Source organism: Pholcus phalangioides, unplaced genomic scaffold (genome assembly GCF_987345545.1).
Source record: "Pholcus phalangioides strain wild (caught in Gottingen) unplaced genomic scaffold, Ppha-v1.0 ptg000001l_1, whole genome shotgun sequence".
Classification (NCBI taxonomy): Eukaryota; Metazoa; Arthropoda; class Arachnida; order Araneae; family Pholcidae; genus Pholcus; species Pholcus phalangioides.
The window spans coordinates 18,305,150-18,320,547 of NW_028301594.1; the positions used below are offsets into that span (position 1 = coordinate 18,305,150).

General features: G+C 39.3%; 1 protein-coding gene across 2 annotated transcripts in view; it reads left to right on the top strand.

Annotated features, from left to right (window-relative positions):
• Positions 1-15,153, top strand: part of LOC149090008 (uncharacterized) — a 68,108-nt gene extending 52,955 nt beyond the window's left edge. Inside the window, exons 4-6 of one of the 2 annotated variants that reach the window (XM_089231904.1) lie at positions 4,128-4,292; positions 4,531-4,607; positions 12,200-15,153. In XM_089231904.1, the coding sequence (XP_089088030.1) occupies positions 4,128-4,292; positions 4,531-4,607; positions 12,200-12,773 (816 nt within the window). In that variant the 3' untranslated portion in view covers positions 12,774-15,153. Of the gene's footprint in view, positions 1-4,127; positions 4,293-4,530; positions 4,608-12,181 lie in introns of both variants that reach the window. The other variant, XM_089231902.1, reaches the window with a different exon arrangement.
• The last annotated feature ends 245 nt before the right edge of the window (positions 15,154-15,398 follow it).

Genomic DNA, 15,398 nt, shown 5'->3' on the forward strand with positions numbered 1-15,398 from the left:
GACACTCAAGTTGTCCGCGGAACATTTACAGGTTACTTAAGTGACCCATGGCATACTTTCAGATCACTTAAGCGACATGCGGCACAGTTCCAGAGCACTCGAGCCACCCACATCACTCAAGTTACTTGCGGTACATTTACAGATCACTTAAATAACACTTGAATTATCCGAGGCACATTTACAGATTAGTTAAGTGAATTGTGACGCTGTTCCAAATCACTCAAGTGGCCCACGACACGCTTTCAAACCAGTGAAGTGGGCCGCACTCTCCCGAAGGTTGAGCACCCTTGATCTACGGCAGCGGTTCTCACCATTTTTTGACTCGCGGAGCCTTTTTTGGCATATAATTTCTATGGCGGAGAACCGTAGACCTATTTTTTACTTATTTAGCAAAATTACTGATTTATTTTTATTATTCTAAAGTAATTATAATTTTTTTTTTCAAATGGAGTGGCCGCGGAGCCCTTGAGGAGCGCACAAGGAGCCCCAACGGCTCCGCGGAGCACCGGTTGAGAACCGCTGATCTACGGGATTATATAAAATTCGGAAATTATTTTTTCATTAAATATGGATTTCATTAATTCTGAATTTATTTGGCTATCAAATATTAATTTCCATTAATTCTGAATTTTTTTTCATTAATTCTGAAATTTTTTTCATTAATTCTGAAATTTTTTTCATTAAAGATGAATTTTCTCTCTCTCTCTCATTAATTTCCAAATTATTTTCCCACTATGTACGAAATTTTTATAAATTTCGAGAAATTTATTTTTCATCAACTATGAGTTTTCGTAAATCATGATTGTTCCTTTAAAAAATCAAATACCCCTCCCCCTAAAAATCAAATTGTCCCCCTGTGGGGAGTGGGCACCACGTTGGGAATCACGGGTCTAGCACCAAGGTCTACATCAGTGTTTCATAAAATGGGTAATGTCGCCTAGAATAGTCTGGAGGAGAAAGGGAGATAGAAGCAGTGGGTTGGCTTAAATTGGGGGTGGGGTGATGAGAAGAAAATCTTTTGGCAAATGAAAATTTTTGTTCTAAAACTTTTGGGAAACTCTAGTCTAGACCCCTAGTTCTTCAATTATTCTTACAAGCACCGTTTAGTCCCATCATGTAAAGAAGAATATCTATATGGCAGCTCTGGCACATGTCCGAACTAACACCAGCATCAATGGAATTTTTTGAATGCTACTTGAATGGGATGTTTTAATTGTGGTGTCGATCAAGAACTCACCAGCATCGAGTATACGGGTGCTTTAATAAGCACCCCGTTGCTCACGAGCAACATATCAAAAAGATTCCTGATCCTAATAGCAAATTATACAACTTAAATCAAAAAATTCCGTGATGATCTGCTGGATGAACATAGTAGTATGGCCAGAGGGGTAAGATAAAGGTTAGTAGGTTTGTTTCTACACATAGAATTCCACTTAAACATATCATTCAGTGTCACACACTTTGTATCATAAGAGAGAAAATGTGGAAAAATGAACATTGCCATTTTCAAAAATTGGTGCTATAGCAATCACTAATGATGTTTCCACCTTGTAATAATACGGCAAAACGCACTCAAACATCACGGTTCGGTACCAGGAACCCATTTATCACCTGCTAATGAAAACCAAATCGTGAAGCTCACTCACTATTTCAAACTATATAGCATAGAAACAGCTATTGTACTAACATTATTTTATTAAACATTGAACACGCAGAATAAAAAAAACAGAGAGGTTCGGAAAATTAATGAACGAATAAAAAGTGTGCCAACGTGAGATTTTCTTTGGCGCACCCTCGATGAAATATTAAGCAAGTTTAAATAGCTCGAAAGAAGTCTTGGCGTTGTTTTTTTACGCTATTCTTTTGTGTGTTAACCGTGTTGTTTGACACTATCGCACGTATAAAAAAAAAAGTCTTGACGTGTGTTCATGTATCTGGCGATGTTTTCTAGAACCAACACGCACAAAACTCACCGAAAAAGACCATAAATTTTATGATTTTTTTTTTCACATATACATACACATTTCTCTCTCTCTCCTAAAACTCACCACACTGGACACTTCCTGCAACTATTACGCAAAGACGAAACACATCATCTAAAACAGGCAAGAGCTGCTTGGTGCTCTGCTGCTGTTAGTTACTCTTTCGCACCCCGAGGCAGGCTTGAGGAAAGGAAAAAAAAAATGTATAGCAAAGGCGCTAAAATTATTGCGTGCTGAGGTGCAATTTATCAAACACGAGTTAAGTTTAAAAAAAAAAAGAAAGAAGAATAGTATATATTAGAAGCCCTAGAGGAAAGAAAAATATAAGAGAAAAGAATCTTATAAAGCAATGTTCGTAACTTCTTCGAAGAGAAAAGAAATGGAGAAGACGTCGACGGACGGCCCTTGAAAGGCGAGAACTCTAATTTTTATCTGTTTCAAGTGAACCGACTCTAAAGTGGTTTTTCAAAAGTTGCTCAACTCAGTGGCAGATTCTTTCGGTAGCTACCGAAAAGATATCAACTTAATGTAATGACAGACTCATAAAGAAAAAAAAACAGAAAGAAAAGGGCAGCATTTATCTCAGCTATTCTTGATGCTGTTGTAATTTCCACACCATGAGAAACGATGCTGTGTAGAAGACGATTCGTTTCCATCGTTGTGCTGCTCCATACCACGCTCGGTACCATTCAAAATTTGATGTTAGATAGAATTACTGTAAAACCCCCTCTTAACGGACAAAATTTTTTTTGTTGCCCCGCTGGTGTCCGCAAGAGGGGAGAAGGTATACTGTACCAGTCTATATTTTTTAAGTATTCATGTGGATATGAGTTAATAAGAATGAATCGGATTTTTTGTGGTGAAGTGGAATTTCATAATCAGATGGAACGCCGTAGACGCCGTAGTACGCTTTGCAATCAGTGGAGTCTTCGGAGTCCTCGTTCAGTCTATTTTTATTTAGTTTTTGAAGTTAGTGAAACCAGTTCATAGTGTCTTAACAGATGGGTTAACGAGGACTGGGCTCAAGGTCCCGAATCATACTGGGGGAGAGCCCATTGAAAGCTTTCACCAATTCTGAAATTAATTCTTTCATAAATTCTGAATTTTTATTATTCTAGAATTATTTTTCTTATTACTGTAATTCTCAATTATTTTTAATTAGTTTTAGAATTATTTCCCATGAAATCTGTAGTTATTTCTTACTGAATCTGAAATTATTTTTTTATTAAACCAGATTATTTTTTATTTAATCTGAAATTATTTTGCTTTGAATTTGGAAATGGTTTCATTTATTCTGGAATTAAGTTGATTAAGTTGTTCTTTCATTAATTTTGAATTCTCGGCATGCCTGAATTTTCATTGATGTTTGTTTAATGTGTTCATATACACTCTACATAATTTCAGTATTATTTTACGTTATGTAATAACATCATGAAATTTTGGATGCTGACTTCTCAAAAATATTGTATACAAAATAATATCACAAGAAGGCTCCGAAAAATGTCTTGACCCAGTCTAGGTCACCGAAATCATTAGGATGGATTAGTCATTTGGGGCGAGGGGGTCCCCTGGCTGTATATATATATATATATATATATATATATATATATATATGCACACATTGAGTACATGTTTTTTGCCCCCCCGGAAAAAGTTGAAATGACGGCCTTGTGCTTCCCGCCCCCCCCCCCCGATACCAGTGGTGCAGCAAATGTATTTATAACCTGATTGTGAGTGGATTCGTACGACCCATCTCAGCACTCCTGTGACACAAGTTTGGGTCGCTACGCGATAGTTCGAGAACCCCTGCGTTATACTTTGTAATTTCCAACTCCACATTTTATCCATTCCATGAATTTGCTGCTGTGGAAAATTTGCTCTAGCACCATAACTGGATTGAAACCTGCTGGTGTTGCGACCCACTAGTCGTAAAGCTGTTCCCAACACCTCTAGCGGGCCCTCTCTCTATATTAATTTTCCCAGTAGGTTGATGGTGTGAAACAGTTGAGAAATATGAAATTTACGTTGAGATATATGTTAATTTACGAAACCCAGGCTAGATAACATATTCTCACAGTTCCAACTTTTGTTTCATTACGGAAAAAATTTAGTTTTTTTTTAAAAATAAAACTTTTTTGTTTGCAGATTGTATTGAATTCAATGCATAGATATCAACCTCGTATCCACCTGGTGAGGAAATCTGGAAACACGCCGCTGACGAATGCGTCCGAACTAGAAAACGCCGAATTCCACACTTACGTATTTCCTGAAACTGTTTTCACAGCTGTTACAGCTTATCAAAACCAACTGGTAAGTGACAGAAAAGGAAAAAATATGTAACTACACACATCCTATATGCACGTTATTTCACACGTATTCGAAAGATCTAGCAGATTATAATAATATTTCCTCAACTCTATAAAAAGATGGTTTTTATGTAGGTGTGAATTCGTTTGAATAAAACTGTCGTGAAATTTGAATTTATTATAAAAATTAATCTAAGTCATTATCGACACTAACTCTTTGATGATTTTTATATTTGGCACAGATAACGAAGCTCAAGATCGACAGCAATCCATTCGCCAAAGGTTTCAGAGATTCTTCGAGGTTAACGGAGCTCGAGAGGTAATTAAATTATCCTTTTTGAACATCAATTAATGCCTTTGCAAAATTAAGGGAAGACCCTAGCGGTTAGTTCTTGAATTATTTCTATTCGGAGCAGGGCCGTCTCAACCCGTTTATGTGCCGGCACTTGATGCGCTTTGAATTCCATATCGATGTTGGGATATTTTGTTGAAATTGCATCAATTAATAGTAATATTCCAAGAAATTTTTAAAGAGAAGGAAGCATGACACTGGGCATTAAGTGTCCTCAACTGAGGACAGCAAAATGACATATTTGAAAGAAAAAAAAGTTGAAATGAAACGAAATATTGAATTGTGGAAATCATAGCTATTGGCATTAAAGTGCAATCTAAATAGTCAATTACAAAAGAACCACTTGCATGAAAATAACAATATAATGCCGATAATATTAAGATGCTAAACAAAAATTCCCACGAGATAATAAAATACACCAACTTCAAGAGAGAGAGTTCATTTCTAAACCAGAAATGGCTTCTCGGGAATTTTTTTCGATGCAAATCTCCAAGTAGGGATGTAGTAATCTGGACGTGCTAAAATATACAACACCTGGCTGCAAGGCTAAAATATTATACAAAGCCAAATCTTTTACCCAAAGCTCGGAGGGCCTCATTTGGCCTTCGGGCCACGGGTTGAAGTGAAGACCTCTTTGGATCAAAGACCTCTGGACACGAAATCAGACACATGCGTCCAGCGCTCACGGGGCGCGCGATGTTTAAGATGCCTGTTTTAAGCCTATTCGTTTCAGCAAGCACCTTATGGGTTCCTTGAAGAACCATTCCGTCACCAGTAAATGACTTCTACTGTCTGTGAAAGTGTTGAATGTTTTTTGAAAAACACTAATTTATCATTTATACGTTCCTTAAGTTTTTGGCACACAAGAACTAGTGAGTTTATGAGTTTCCAAGAAAAATAGTCAGTACGAAATGTATACTACTACAACTACTGAAAAGTACCAATTACTAGGGAGCAGCAGCAAGAAAAAATGAAAACCCTCGTCACTGAGACCTCCCACGACGTTCGTGCTCTCGGAATAAAGTTTCAAGTTACGCGAGCTGGTTATACTAGTTGTCAACTGGATTATTACTTGCCGAACTGTCCCGACAGTTAACCCCAATATAGTAAGTCATCCACGAGTCGTTAGTAAGCTGATTTACAAGCGAATCCGCTTAAGATGGACCGGTCTATATGAAAAAAGTTCCAAGAGGGAACAACAACACTGTTACATTGGAGAAAGAGAGAAACCTTGAAGGAGAGATGCGTTCCCTCCCCTCTTCCCGACGGCCATGAAAGATGATTAAATCACTTGAGTGGCCAGTGGCACATTTCCAAACTGCTTCACTGGCTTGCAACACATTTGCACATTATTTAAGCTGCCAACAGCACATATCCAGATCACTTAAGTGACCCCAAGCACATACCCAAATCACTTTATCGATTCACATATAAGCACACCAATTCACATATGGGATAGTAGTATATTTGTCGATTTCTTAAGAGACTGGCTGGCACATTTCCTGATCATTCGAGTAGCCAGTGGCACGCTTCGAGATCACTTGAGTGGCTCGCAGCACACTTACGAATCGGCCCACGACACATTTCCAGATCGCTCAAGAGGCCCCACGATACGCTGCAGTATTATCTGAGTGACTCACGGGAACATTTACAGATGACTCAAGTGGCCCGCGGCACATTTTCAGATCACCTGATTGACTCGCTGCACATTTCCAGATCATTTAAGTGGCCCGCTACACGCTTTCAAACAAATGATGTGGCTCGCACTCTCTCTCAAAGGTTGAGCACCTTTGAGCTAAATATTCGATTCCTGTCGGAGTCAACAATATATACATAGTAGCGATTTAGAATTATTATTTTAAAAACTGGTCCAACAACGATTGTTTTTAATCATTTGTATGGTTACGATAACTAGCCGGCAAGTGGCATCGGGGTTATCTTAGTAGAGAAAGAGAGGCAGCGTTGTCCAGATGGATAGCTGGGTGGTCACCAATTCAGCTCAGAGTCAATGGCAATACACAGAAGCAATACATAACTATTTCAGGGCTGGTCCAATATTGTTTTCGATCATCAGATTAGTCACGGGGAATTGTTTCACCATTGCCAGCACATATAGAAAGAATTGAGAGAAGAGATAGGGCTTGACACGCGAAATAAAAATTCACACTCGCGCATTTTTTAACCCAACCCTAGCGATACATCAAGTGAAAAACTGTTGAAAATCATCTTCTGTAAGGACGAAACTCTTCAACATTCTTTTAATGTATCACCGGTTTGCCCTAAAGGTTACCATTAACGAAGAAGCAAAAAAAAAAAAAATAGAAATAAAAAAAATTACTAAAATATATATATATATATATATATATCGGCATCTTCTATAAAGGTGTGATAAAGATTGACGTCATGCTACGCCTTTTTCACGCGTCCAGAAGAGCCTACGGAAGAAAATATCTTACATATAGGGCCGGCCGCCTACTTTTTTTTTTCTCTCTCTTTCTTGTACTGTTTTTCTGCTGCGGTGGGGCTTTTAAGAAGCTGCAAACGTGCCACAAGAGAGAGAGAAGAAAATAAAAATGATTAAAAAATTGTCTTAAGTAAAAAGAAAATAACCCATAAGTAAAAACTGCAAGTGCCGGCTTCTCGGGCCCTGTAATCATGGTGCGCCGATAAATAGGTGTCAAGCATGATGGATGGCTAAATTCAATCCATGATCTCACTCTCTCTCTCTCTCTCTCTCGCCTTAGATGGTCCACCTCCCTCTCGACCAGTTTCTTACAGGTGTATGTTGTATTCCTGAGGTTTTATGGCTCGTGAATCGAAGGTGGGCGAAAAGTAACTTCTCTTCTTCGGGGCCGCAGCATATCTATGTGTGTGTGTGTGTGTGTGATATTCGGCCTTCGATTCCCATTCCAACATATTAGCTATTAGTGTCCCGGCAATCACTGATGGTTGGTTGGAATTTATTTATTTTTATTTTTTTAGTTGGATAACCTCCACTCTCTGTGGAAACGTGTAATCAGACGAACGTGTGATACTTGACTAGTGATGGTCATATTTTTATTCTTTCTTAATGGAATGTTGTGTTGTTTTTCGACATGAATCGCTGAAATTAGTAACGCCATCCGGATGGCTCTTACATTTTCTTTTTAATTGGGCGAAACACGGTTGAAGTCGTCACGTAAGGGGTCTGAGCCAGTGATTCTTAACCTGGTGCCATATTGCCCCCCCCCCCCTTAAGGTATTAGAATACTTTAAGGGGACCACGGGTGAAAATCAGATTAAAGGGAAGCCACGACGAGTGTTGGAAGGAGGGGGGGGGGCCACAGAGATTTGAAGAAATAGCTTTCAAGTGAAATATTTAGGGGGGAAATGCGTCTATACTTTCAAAATCTAGCTGATGAGCTATCTGTCCATGGAACCAGGGCAATCTTAATCAATGTCCCTATGTGGACATGCATTAGCGTACGTAAAGGGGGGGGGGTTGGTTATACCTCCCCCTCCTGAGCCGAGATTACAGTGCTATTTTGCAGAAAAAACGTACCCCCCCCCCCCAGAAAGAAGAAAAAATTAAATGTCCCTTTAGAAAATCCTGCATATGCCTATGCCGGCATTGCCCAGGGCCTCATGCCCAGTCCAACTAGAAACGAAAACTTATTCTGTTTCTTGGGGCAGGTATCCATTTTGGCAACCCCCCCCCCCCGGTAATTTTTGAATGAAAAATAGTGAGTCCAGCGTCAAGAGCATCAGACCTCCTTTTCGCCTAGTTGAGGCCCTGCTCATGACCAAATGAAGCTCATACATGATGAGATCTGGTGCTATGATATTCGAAGCTATCCAAAAAAATGGTGGGGAACTTGAGTATGACTAATGTCAGTATGCAACTGTTCACAGAACAAGAGCCATCTTAACGCATGGGCCTATCCGGAAATGGTAGAGGGGCGCTTTTTATTTCAAACCGAGCAAAACTCAAATCTATCGTCATAGGCAATTTGCTATCTAGTGAGTTGTGCTGGAAGTGTAAGTGTGTGTACCTAACAGTCTGAGTGCGTATCTAGTGTTGTGTATGATTTTTCAGTGCTGCCATCTATATCTCGGAAGTGAAGTGAGTGAGGTGTAGTGACTGAATATTTGTACTGTTTGTTGGCCTGTTGCTCTCTGTGGCGAGACTTTTTGACGGGGAGATCGGCTCGCATTTGCGCCTTGAAGCTGGGAACCATAGAAAAAGATCAGAGGGGCTTCATGTCCATGGAGGGCCCTACACGATGAGACTGTTGCTGTGATTTAAAATTTTCAAGAAGTGTAAGAAATGCTTAAGCTGTTACTCCCAGCTGAGTACAGAGCCCCGAATATCATTTTGTCCACGGTCATCATGATTTTGAGATGGCCCTCCATAGAACAGAAGGGGAAAGCTCAATGTATTCTAGTTCAGGGATTCTATTATTTCTACATCTGTTAATGATTAATTATTATTTTTATTATTTTACGGTTTTATTTCCCAATGGTAAAGTTGACAATGATTACGGATTTTGTTAAATAATTTTATATACCTATGCTTTTCTGTTAGTTAATAAATTTCCGGATGCACCAATCCTTCGGGAACGCTACGATTTCTCTCAAGGATGTGATGAGGGATGCTTCCAGCATTTCAATGTTAAGGCCGGGGGGAGGGTGTCGAGACATCAACCTTATTTATTCTTCAAATTCTAAATTCTAATTCAACTTTTGTTCACTCCCATTTACTCAGAAAATCAATTCAAAAAGTGGAAAGAGTGTCTCTTCTGGGGGGGGGGGGGGAAGCTGTGTAAGACGAAGTCCAAATATTCCAGGTGGAAAGGGGAGCATAAGTGATGCATGGATAATGTGCAGCAAAATAACCGGCACAACCATCAAAGTTTGGTATCAAAACTTCGTATGGGGACATGAAGCCATTTTCCACTATTAAAAACCCTGTATTCTACCTACATATGTGAAGGTCATATAGGCTGCCTCTCTTAGTGATACCCCCCTTTTTTCCCTACACATAGGCCTGTAAAAAGAATGAAATAAAAAAGGCCGCGTGAAGCTATCGGAAGGCGTATATTACCCAAAGAATGGGTGGAATGCCTTATTATCGGCGTTTCTCCTTTGAAGTTGTGGTAAAAATCGGCCTCTTGTTTCTTGTTTTTTTCTTTTGAAGGTCTGACATCATCTCGGTTCAGCCAGGATGGATGATGGGCCCTTGCTTGTGCAAGGGAAGGGCGACGGGGTCGAGGGAAATGATCCTGCAGGGTGCGACTTTCAACCCCATGAATGAAAAAACATTTTCGGTAATTAGTGATTACAGTAATTATGACGGTTTTGCGGTATTTGGCTGGGCGCGAGAGGACGCACCTGTTACCTGTTTACCACCGTGGGGATAGGAAAGAAGAAATAGATGAATAGCTCTGGTGGCGATAATGCTTTCTAATGACTTGAAATGAGACACATTGAAAATGCAATACAGTGCGATAATTATTGGAGTTCTGATTTCAGTATAGTCACAAATACGAACTGCTTTGTGCTGAAATTTTGCTTGAATACATTCGGAGCAATGTAATTTTTTGTAGTGAGAAATAGTTCGAAGATTTTCCATTAGAGGTGACAATTGTATTTACGTTATTTATTACGGTTTTGAAGCAATAAAAAATAATAATGAACGGCAGTGAGAGTGAAAATATAAATGTGCGATACGCGGTTCCTGCATCAGTTCTTTCTTGATTACAAGCTAGTGCACAGAATTTTCTGTAGTTGGGGGTGACCGCAACTACCTCCCTTACGTATTCCATACTGTTAACATGCAAGATTTAAAAAATATAAACAACTAGAAATGTACATTTACTGAATCATTTGGCTCTCAATTCGGTGAAAGTAGCTGTGTATTGCTATATCCTATGTAATGCTTGACAGGATCATTTTCCAGGGTCGTTTTAACAGCACCATGGGCCATCGGGAAAAGTTATATTCTTAGGCCCCTATTTAGTTGGAAGCACCTGCCTATACCAATGTACATACTTACTCTCGTTGTATAGTAATCATAGTATGCCATCATCTCATTGTCATGAAGTCCTCCTGTGCATTTGAGACTCCTGGACTGTGGCCAGCTGCGCTCTCATGTTAAGATCCCCCTTCCCCCTAGTATTTACATCATCAGGGAATCGGCTACATTTCACACATATTCTGATTTAGCATGACATAAAAAAATCATTTTCTTTGAAGGGCAAACATGGCATATGTCCAGTTTCAGGGCCCTACAAATTTTCAGCGTCCATAGAAAAGCCAAATGTTTACTTTCCCATCCATGTAACATGACTATCATCAAATTTTTAGATTTGTTGACATCTGAAAAATGAAGTGTTTAATGAACACGTTACAAATTTATCCAAACTGAAAAGTAAGAATATCGGGGGGGGGGGACCATTCATTAAAATCATCTCTACAGAAACACTCAGGGGTGCTATTGATTATGTTACACTGGAACCTCGTTTATAAGTTAATCAGTTATACAGCTTTCTCTTAGACGTTTGGCTTCGGTCGAAATTGGTTCCTATGCACTTTAATGTTAAAATAGTTAACTTATTCTTCGTTTTCACTTTGACTGGCACTCGAAATGTGTTTTTGCGGTACACTTCTTGTGTATTGCCACCGCAAAAGCCATAAATTTTAGGGTGAATGCTGACGTATACGAAAATAGCCAGTGAGCTGGCTGATAACCATTTAGACAATTTAGTGATTTGTTTATTGCTTGTTTCTGAGAATACCCAGACCCAGTGAACCCCAAAGAAACAGGTTTATATTGTTTTGACGGCCATATGTCCTTTCAGAATCCCCCCCCCCCCCGTATTTATCCCAGAGGTTGAGAATGTGGAGGGTCCAAGTCTCCCGATAAAAGACACATACGGTACAGTAAGTTCTTTCGATCACTTCCAGTGCAATTTGCTTTCGTTGGAGTACTTAGCTTGCTGGCTGTGTCAAATTAGACGTTCGTAATTCCGGGAAAGCATTTTCCTCTAAAAAAATGGAAATTTTGTAAGAATTCGGCAAGAATTTTTTAAATAAACAAAGAAAAGTTGTATGTCTGGGGGAGGGGAAGAAATCCTTTTTTCTTTAAGTCAACACATTGTTATTCGACCTACACATTTATACGACACGGGGTATAACGTTTTGGCTCAGCCTCTTGAACGTCGAAAAACGAGGTTCCACTGCACTTTGAGATTTCAGCTGGGAACAGGTGCGTATGAAGAGAACACACATGCACAGCAGCATACCTCAAAAATGTGTTGTATCACTGAGAAATTTTTTATTCTGTATTGATTTTTTTCCCCGCGATGAAAAAATGAAACAAAAAACTTCAACTTCCTTCTATCGGCAAGTTTCCGAACTAAATTTTTAAAATAATTTTCAAATAAATTCGGTTTCATGTGAATATTCACCAAAAATTTCAAAACTTTCTGTCCAGTGGTTATCAAATTTAATAATCCCGTGCATCTGAAAATGTCTAAGACATTCTAAACATTAAAATGTAGTTTCTCTTATCCTTACAGGGAGACGATGGAGTCTTTGATGACGGAACATACGTATTCGAGAACTCCGTTACGGCCATTTCTAGACATCGAAAGGGACGATTTCAACTGCGCGTTGATGAGGGAAAAAGTAGAAATGCTCGGCCTAGCACAAAGGTCGCCATTCTTCTGGAGAGGTGCAGGTCCAGGATACCCCGGAGCCCTACACGGCGAACACTTCTCATTCGTCGCGGCTCAGGCGGCCGCGGCGGCAGCAGCAGCGGGCCTGCCCCCTCACTTGTACCACGTGGCCAGAGGAGCCTCGGCTGCCACGGGGCCTCCCGGCTCCATGATGGTGCCATCACCGTTCTTTCAACAGTGGACTACTACCGCGAACGGAGGCAGCAGCCTGGGCCAGCAGTACAACATGCTGATAGGCAACGTTGCCAATTCCGCCGGGCCTCCGTCAGCTCCTCAACCTCCCGTAGCGACTGTCAGACCCTTGCCTAGTCATCCCAGTGAATCTGCGCACAGTCAGAGCATCCATAGGTACATGCCGTATTTGTGCAGGAAGGACCAAAACAACAGAGAGAGAAACTCGCCGGGTTTGAGGTGAGGACTCAATGTAGCTCGAATCAATCAATATCGAGAAAAACCTACAGCAATTACAGACTCTAGTTGGGAACCCGACGAAGAGAATCGCTTTAATGATTGATCTCTGGTGTGTCAAAACTATATGAAGGCGTCTGTCTAATCAACCGAAATATTTGGAAAAGAACTTGACTGTGTTCGTACACGTTACGTAGGACTGAATGAATCTATTCCCTTTGTTTCGAATGCTATTATTACCTCATTTTGTGTTTTATATTCGATTCACCGATTGTACAATATTTTTACTTGAATTCATCACCTTCGGGACTGAGATTCCAATGAAACGCGTAGAATTACATCCAATAACTGGCCCGAGGTTAGTGATGAACCCATTGATCGACGGTGGATGGTTACAACAGAACTACAAGATACCGTAATTTGTTTTGCCCAGAACACATTCTAAGAACACCTTGTACATTTTCGAAGAGAGTGGACAAATATTTTTCGGAAAAAATTTCCATGCTACGATCTCTCAATTCAATTGTCTAAATCAGTGTTTCCTCAATCATCGGGCCTCGAGTTATTTGCCGTTTACTTTTTTCTCCATTCATTTTCCGTTGGTCGTGTGTTTGACAGGTCCTTCCACTTACAAGAATAAATAAAAAAACGGACCGTAGGTTGCCAAATGTTAAATAACCATTATAGCCCTAAGGGGACTACTGGTGAAAATCAGGGGAAAGGGGATTCATGGAAGTTTGTCGTGGGGGGGGGGGGAAGACAGAGATTTATGAAAAAAAATTCTAATATCAAAGCTTTCTTGAGCGAGATACAGTAGAAAACAATGTGGGGGGGGGGGACTATTTTCAGAATTTGCCAGAACAGCCAATAGAACCGGAGCATGGGCCCATCCGGACATCGTTCGAAGATTTATTGTCTTACGTTTTCTGAGATGTAGTACAGTTGAATCCCGTTACAACTGACTCTAAGAGACCGATGAAATAACTTCGTGGTAACGAAATTTCGTTGCAAAAGAATTCCAGATTTCTACATTTTTCCTATATAAACTCATCTGGGGAATCAGAAAAGTTTTCGTTAAAACGAGATTTTCGCTTTAACGGTATTCGTGAAAACAGGAATCGATTGCATGTAAATGTGTAAACGGTTACTTCCACAGCTAAGTACGTGCCCCCCCCCCCAACATCATTTTCCTGGGGGGCAATGATGCTGAGATGGCCCTGCACATAGAACCTTCACAAGAGGGAAGCTCACTGGATTCTAGTTTAGGAGAGAGAGTCCGGAGATTTAATTTGTTTTTAAAAGTTTTGTTCAATATAAATTTACACAGAAAAATCAATTGAATAATAGAAAGGGTATCTATTGCTCCTGATGTTTGACTCGAAGCTAGGGGAGAATCAACAATTAATCTTTTTTTTTTTCACGCTATAAATTCACGTATATTTAGAGGGGGGGCCTGCCAAAGATCCCAGCCTAGGGTCCGTGCTCGAGAATGTGGGGGACCGGGACCATGGAGATACAATATAAGATCCCATTGGTATGGGGGGAAGATTTTTTTTTTGTTCTTAGAGGGGATGATATGAAACATAAATATGGAAGACTGATTTAGACAGATTTTCCTTGAAAAAGTCAAAACAGATAAGCAGACTGCGCACATTTTAGGTACATGAAAAAGAAAATCTAGTTTATATAACTATATCTATTACACATAAAGCTAGGAACCCATCCTTGAGCAGGGCTAGGCTTTTAACTCCCATGGGCTCCTCTACCAGAATTTTTCACGGACCTCTTTCTCGATAGTGACTTTACAGTATAGAAAAAGAAAAATGAAATAATAAGATTCATTCCGGGCCCTCGGGTTGGGAAACCTGTCCCAGTGAGAGGCACGCATTCAGTATTATTATCAGCATTGAACGTCGATCATTGCCGGTTTAGGAATACTTAACAAAGACTGGAAGAGTTGCTGCACAGAGTTGAAAACTTATTCTTTATTCACCAAAGATGTAGAAATAACAAGAGAATTTAAAATATGTATAAAAAAATGAAGTTACGATGAATTAATTATGTGTGTATGTGTTTTGTGTATTTTACGAGTATTTAACGTAGTTTGAAATGAAAAAAAGGGTTTTTCGTCAACGAAATTGTAAGCTTAAGACTCGTGTAAATATTTTGTTGTGATAAAAAGAATAGATTGGTTTTTTTTTAGATTTTATATAGAAAAAAATGAAATAAATGAAACTCTTTACCAGTGGTACGTACTTTGTAGATTCGTCGGATGAAATGAATGTTGCGTATTTATATACTGTAGTTCCTCTTTATTGAAATTTAAAAAAAGAAAAGCACAAAATTTCATTTTTTTTTTCGCCGAAAGGAATTAAAAAAAATTATTGAAAATCAAGTTTTTTTTGTGAAAATTAAATTTTTTTGTGTTCCGTGTGTTCTTTTAAGGGGATACGGGACATTCAAATCATGAAAATGTCGAAATGCTTTTTATTACACAAAAAATAGAGTGAATTTTGCGTAAAATATCTTTCAATAAACCGCATTAAAATATGTTTGTTGATAATTTAAAAAATTGCGATTTTTATAACTAAAAACATCTTTGTTTACGGGAAATAATATCTCCATATTTGTT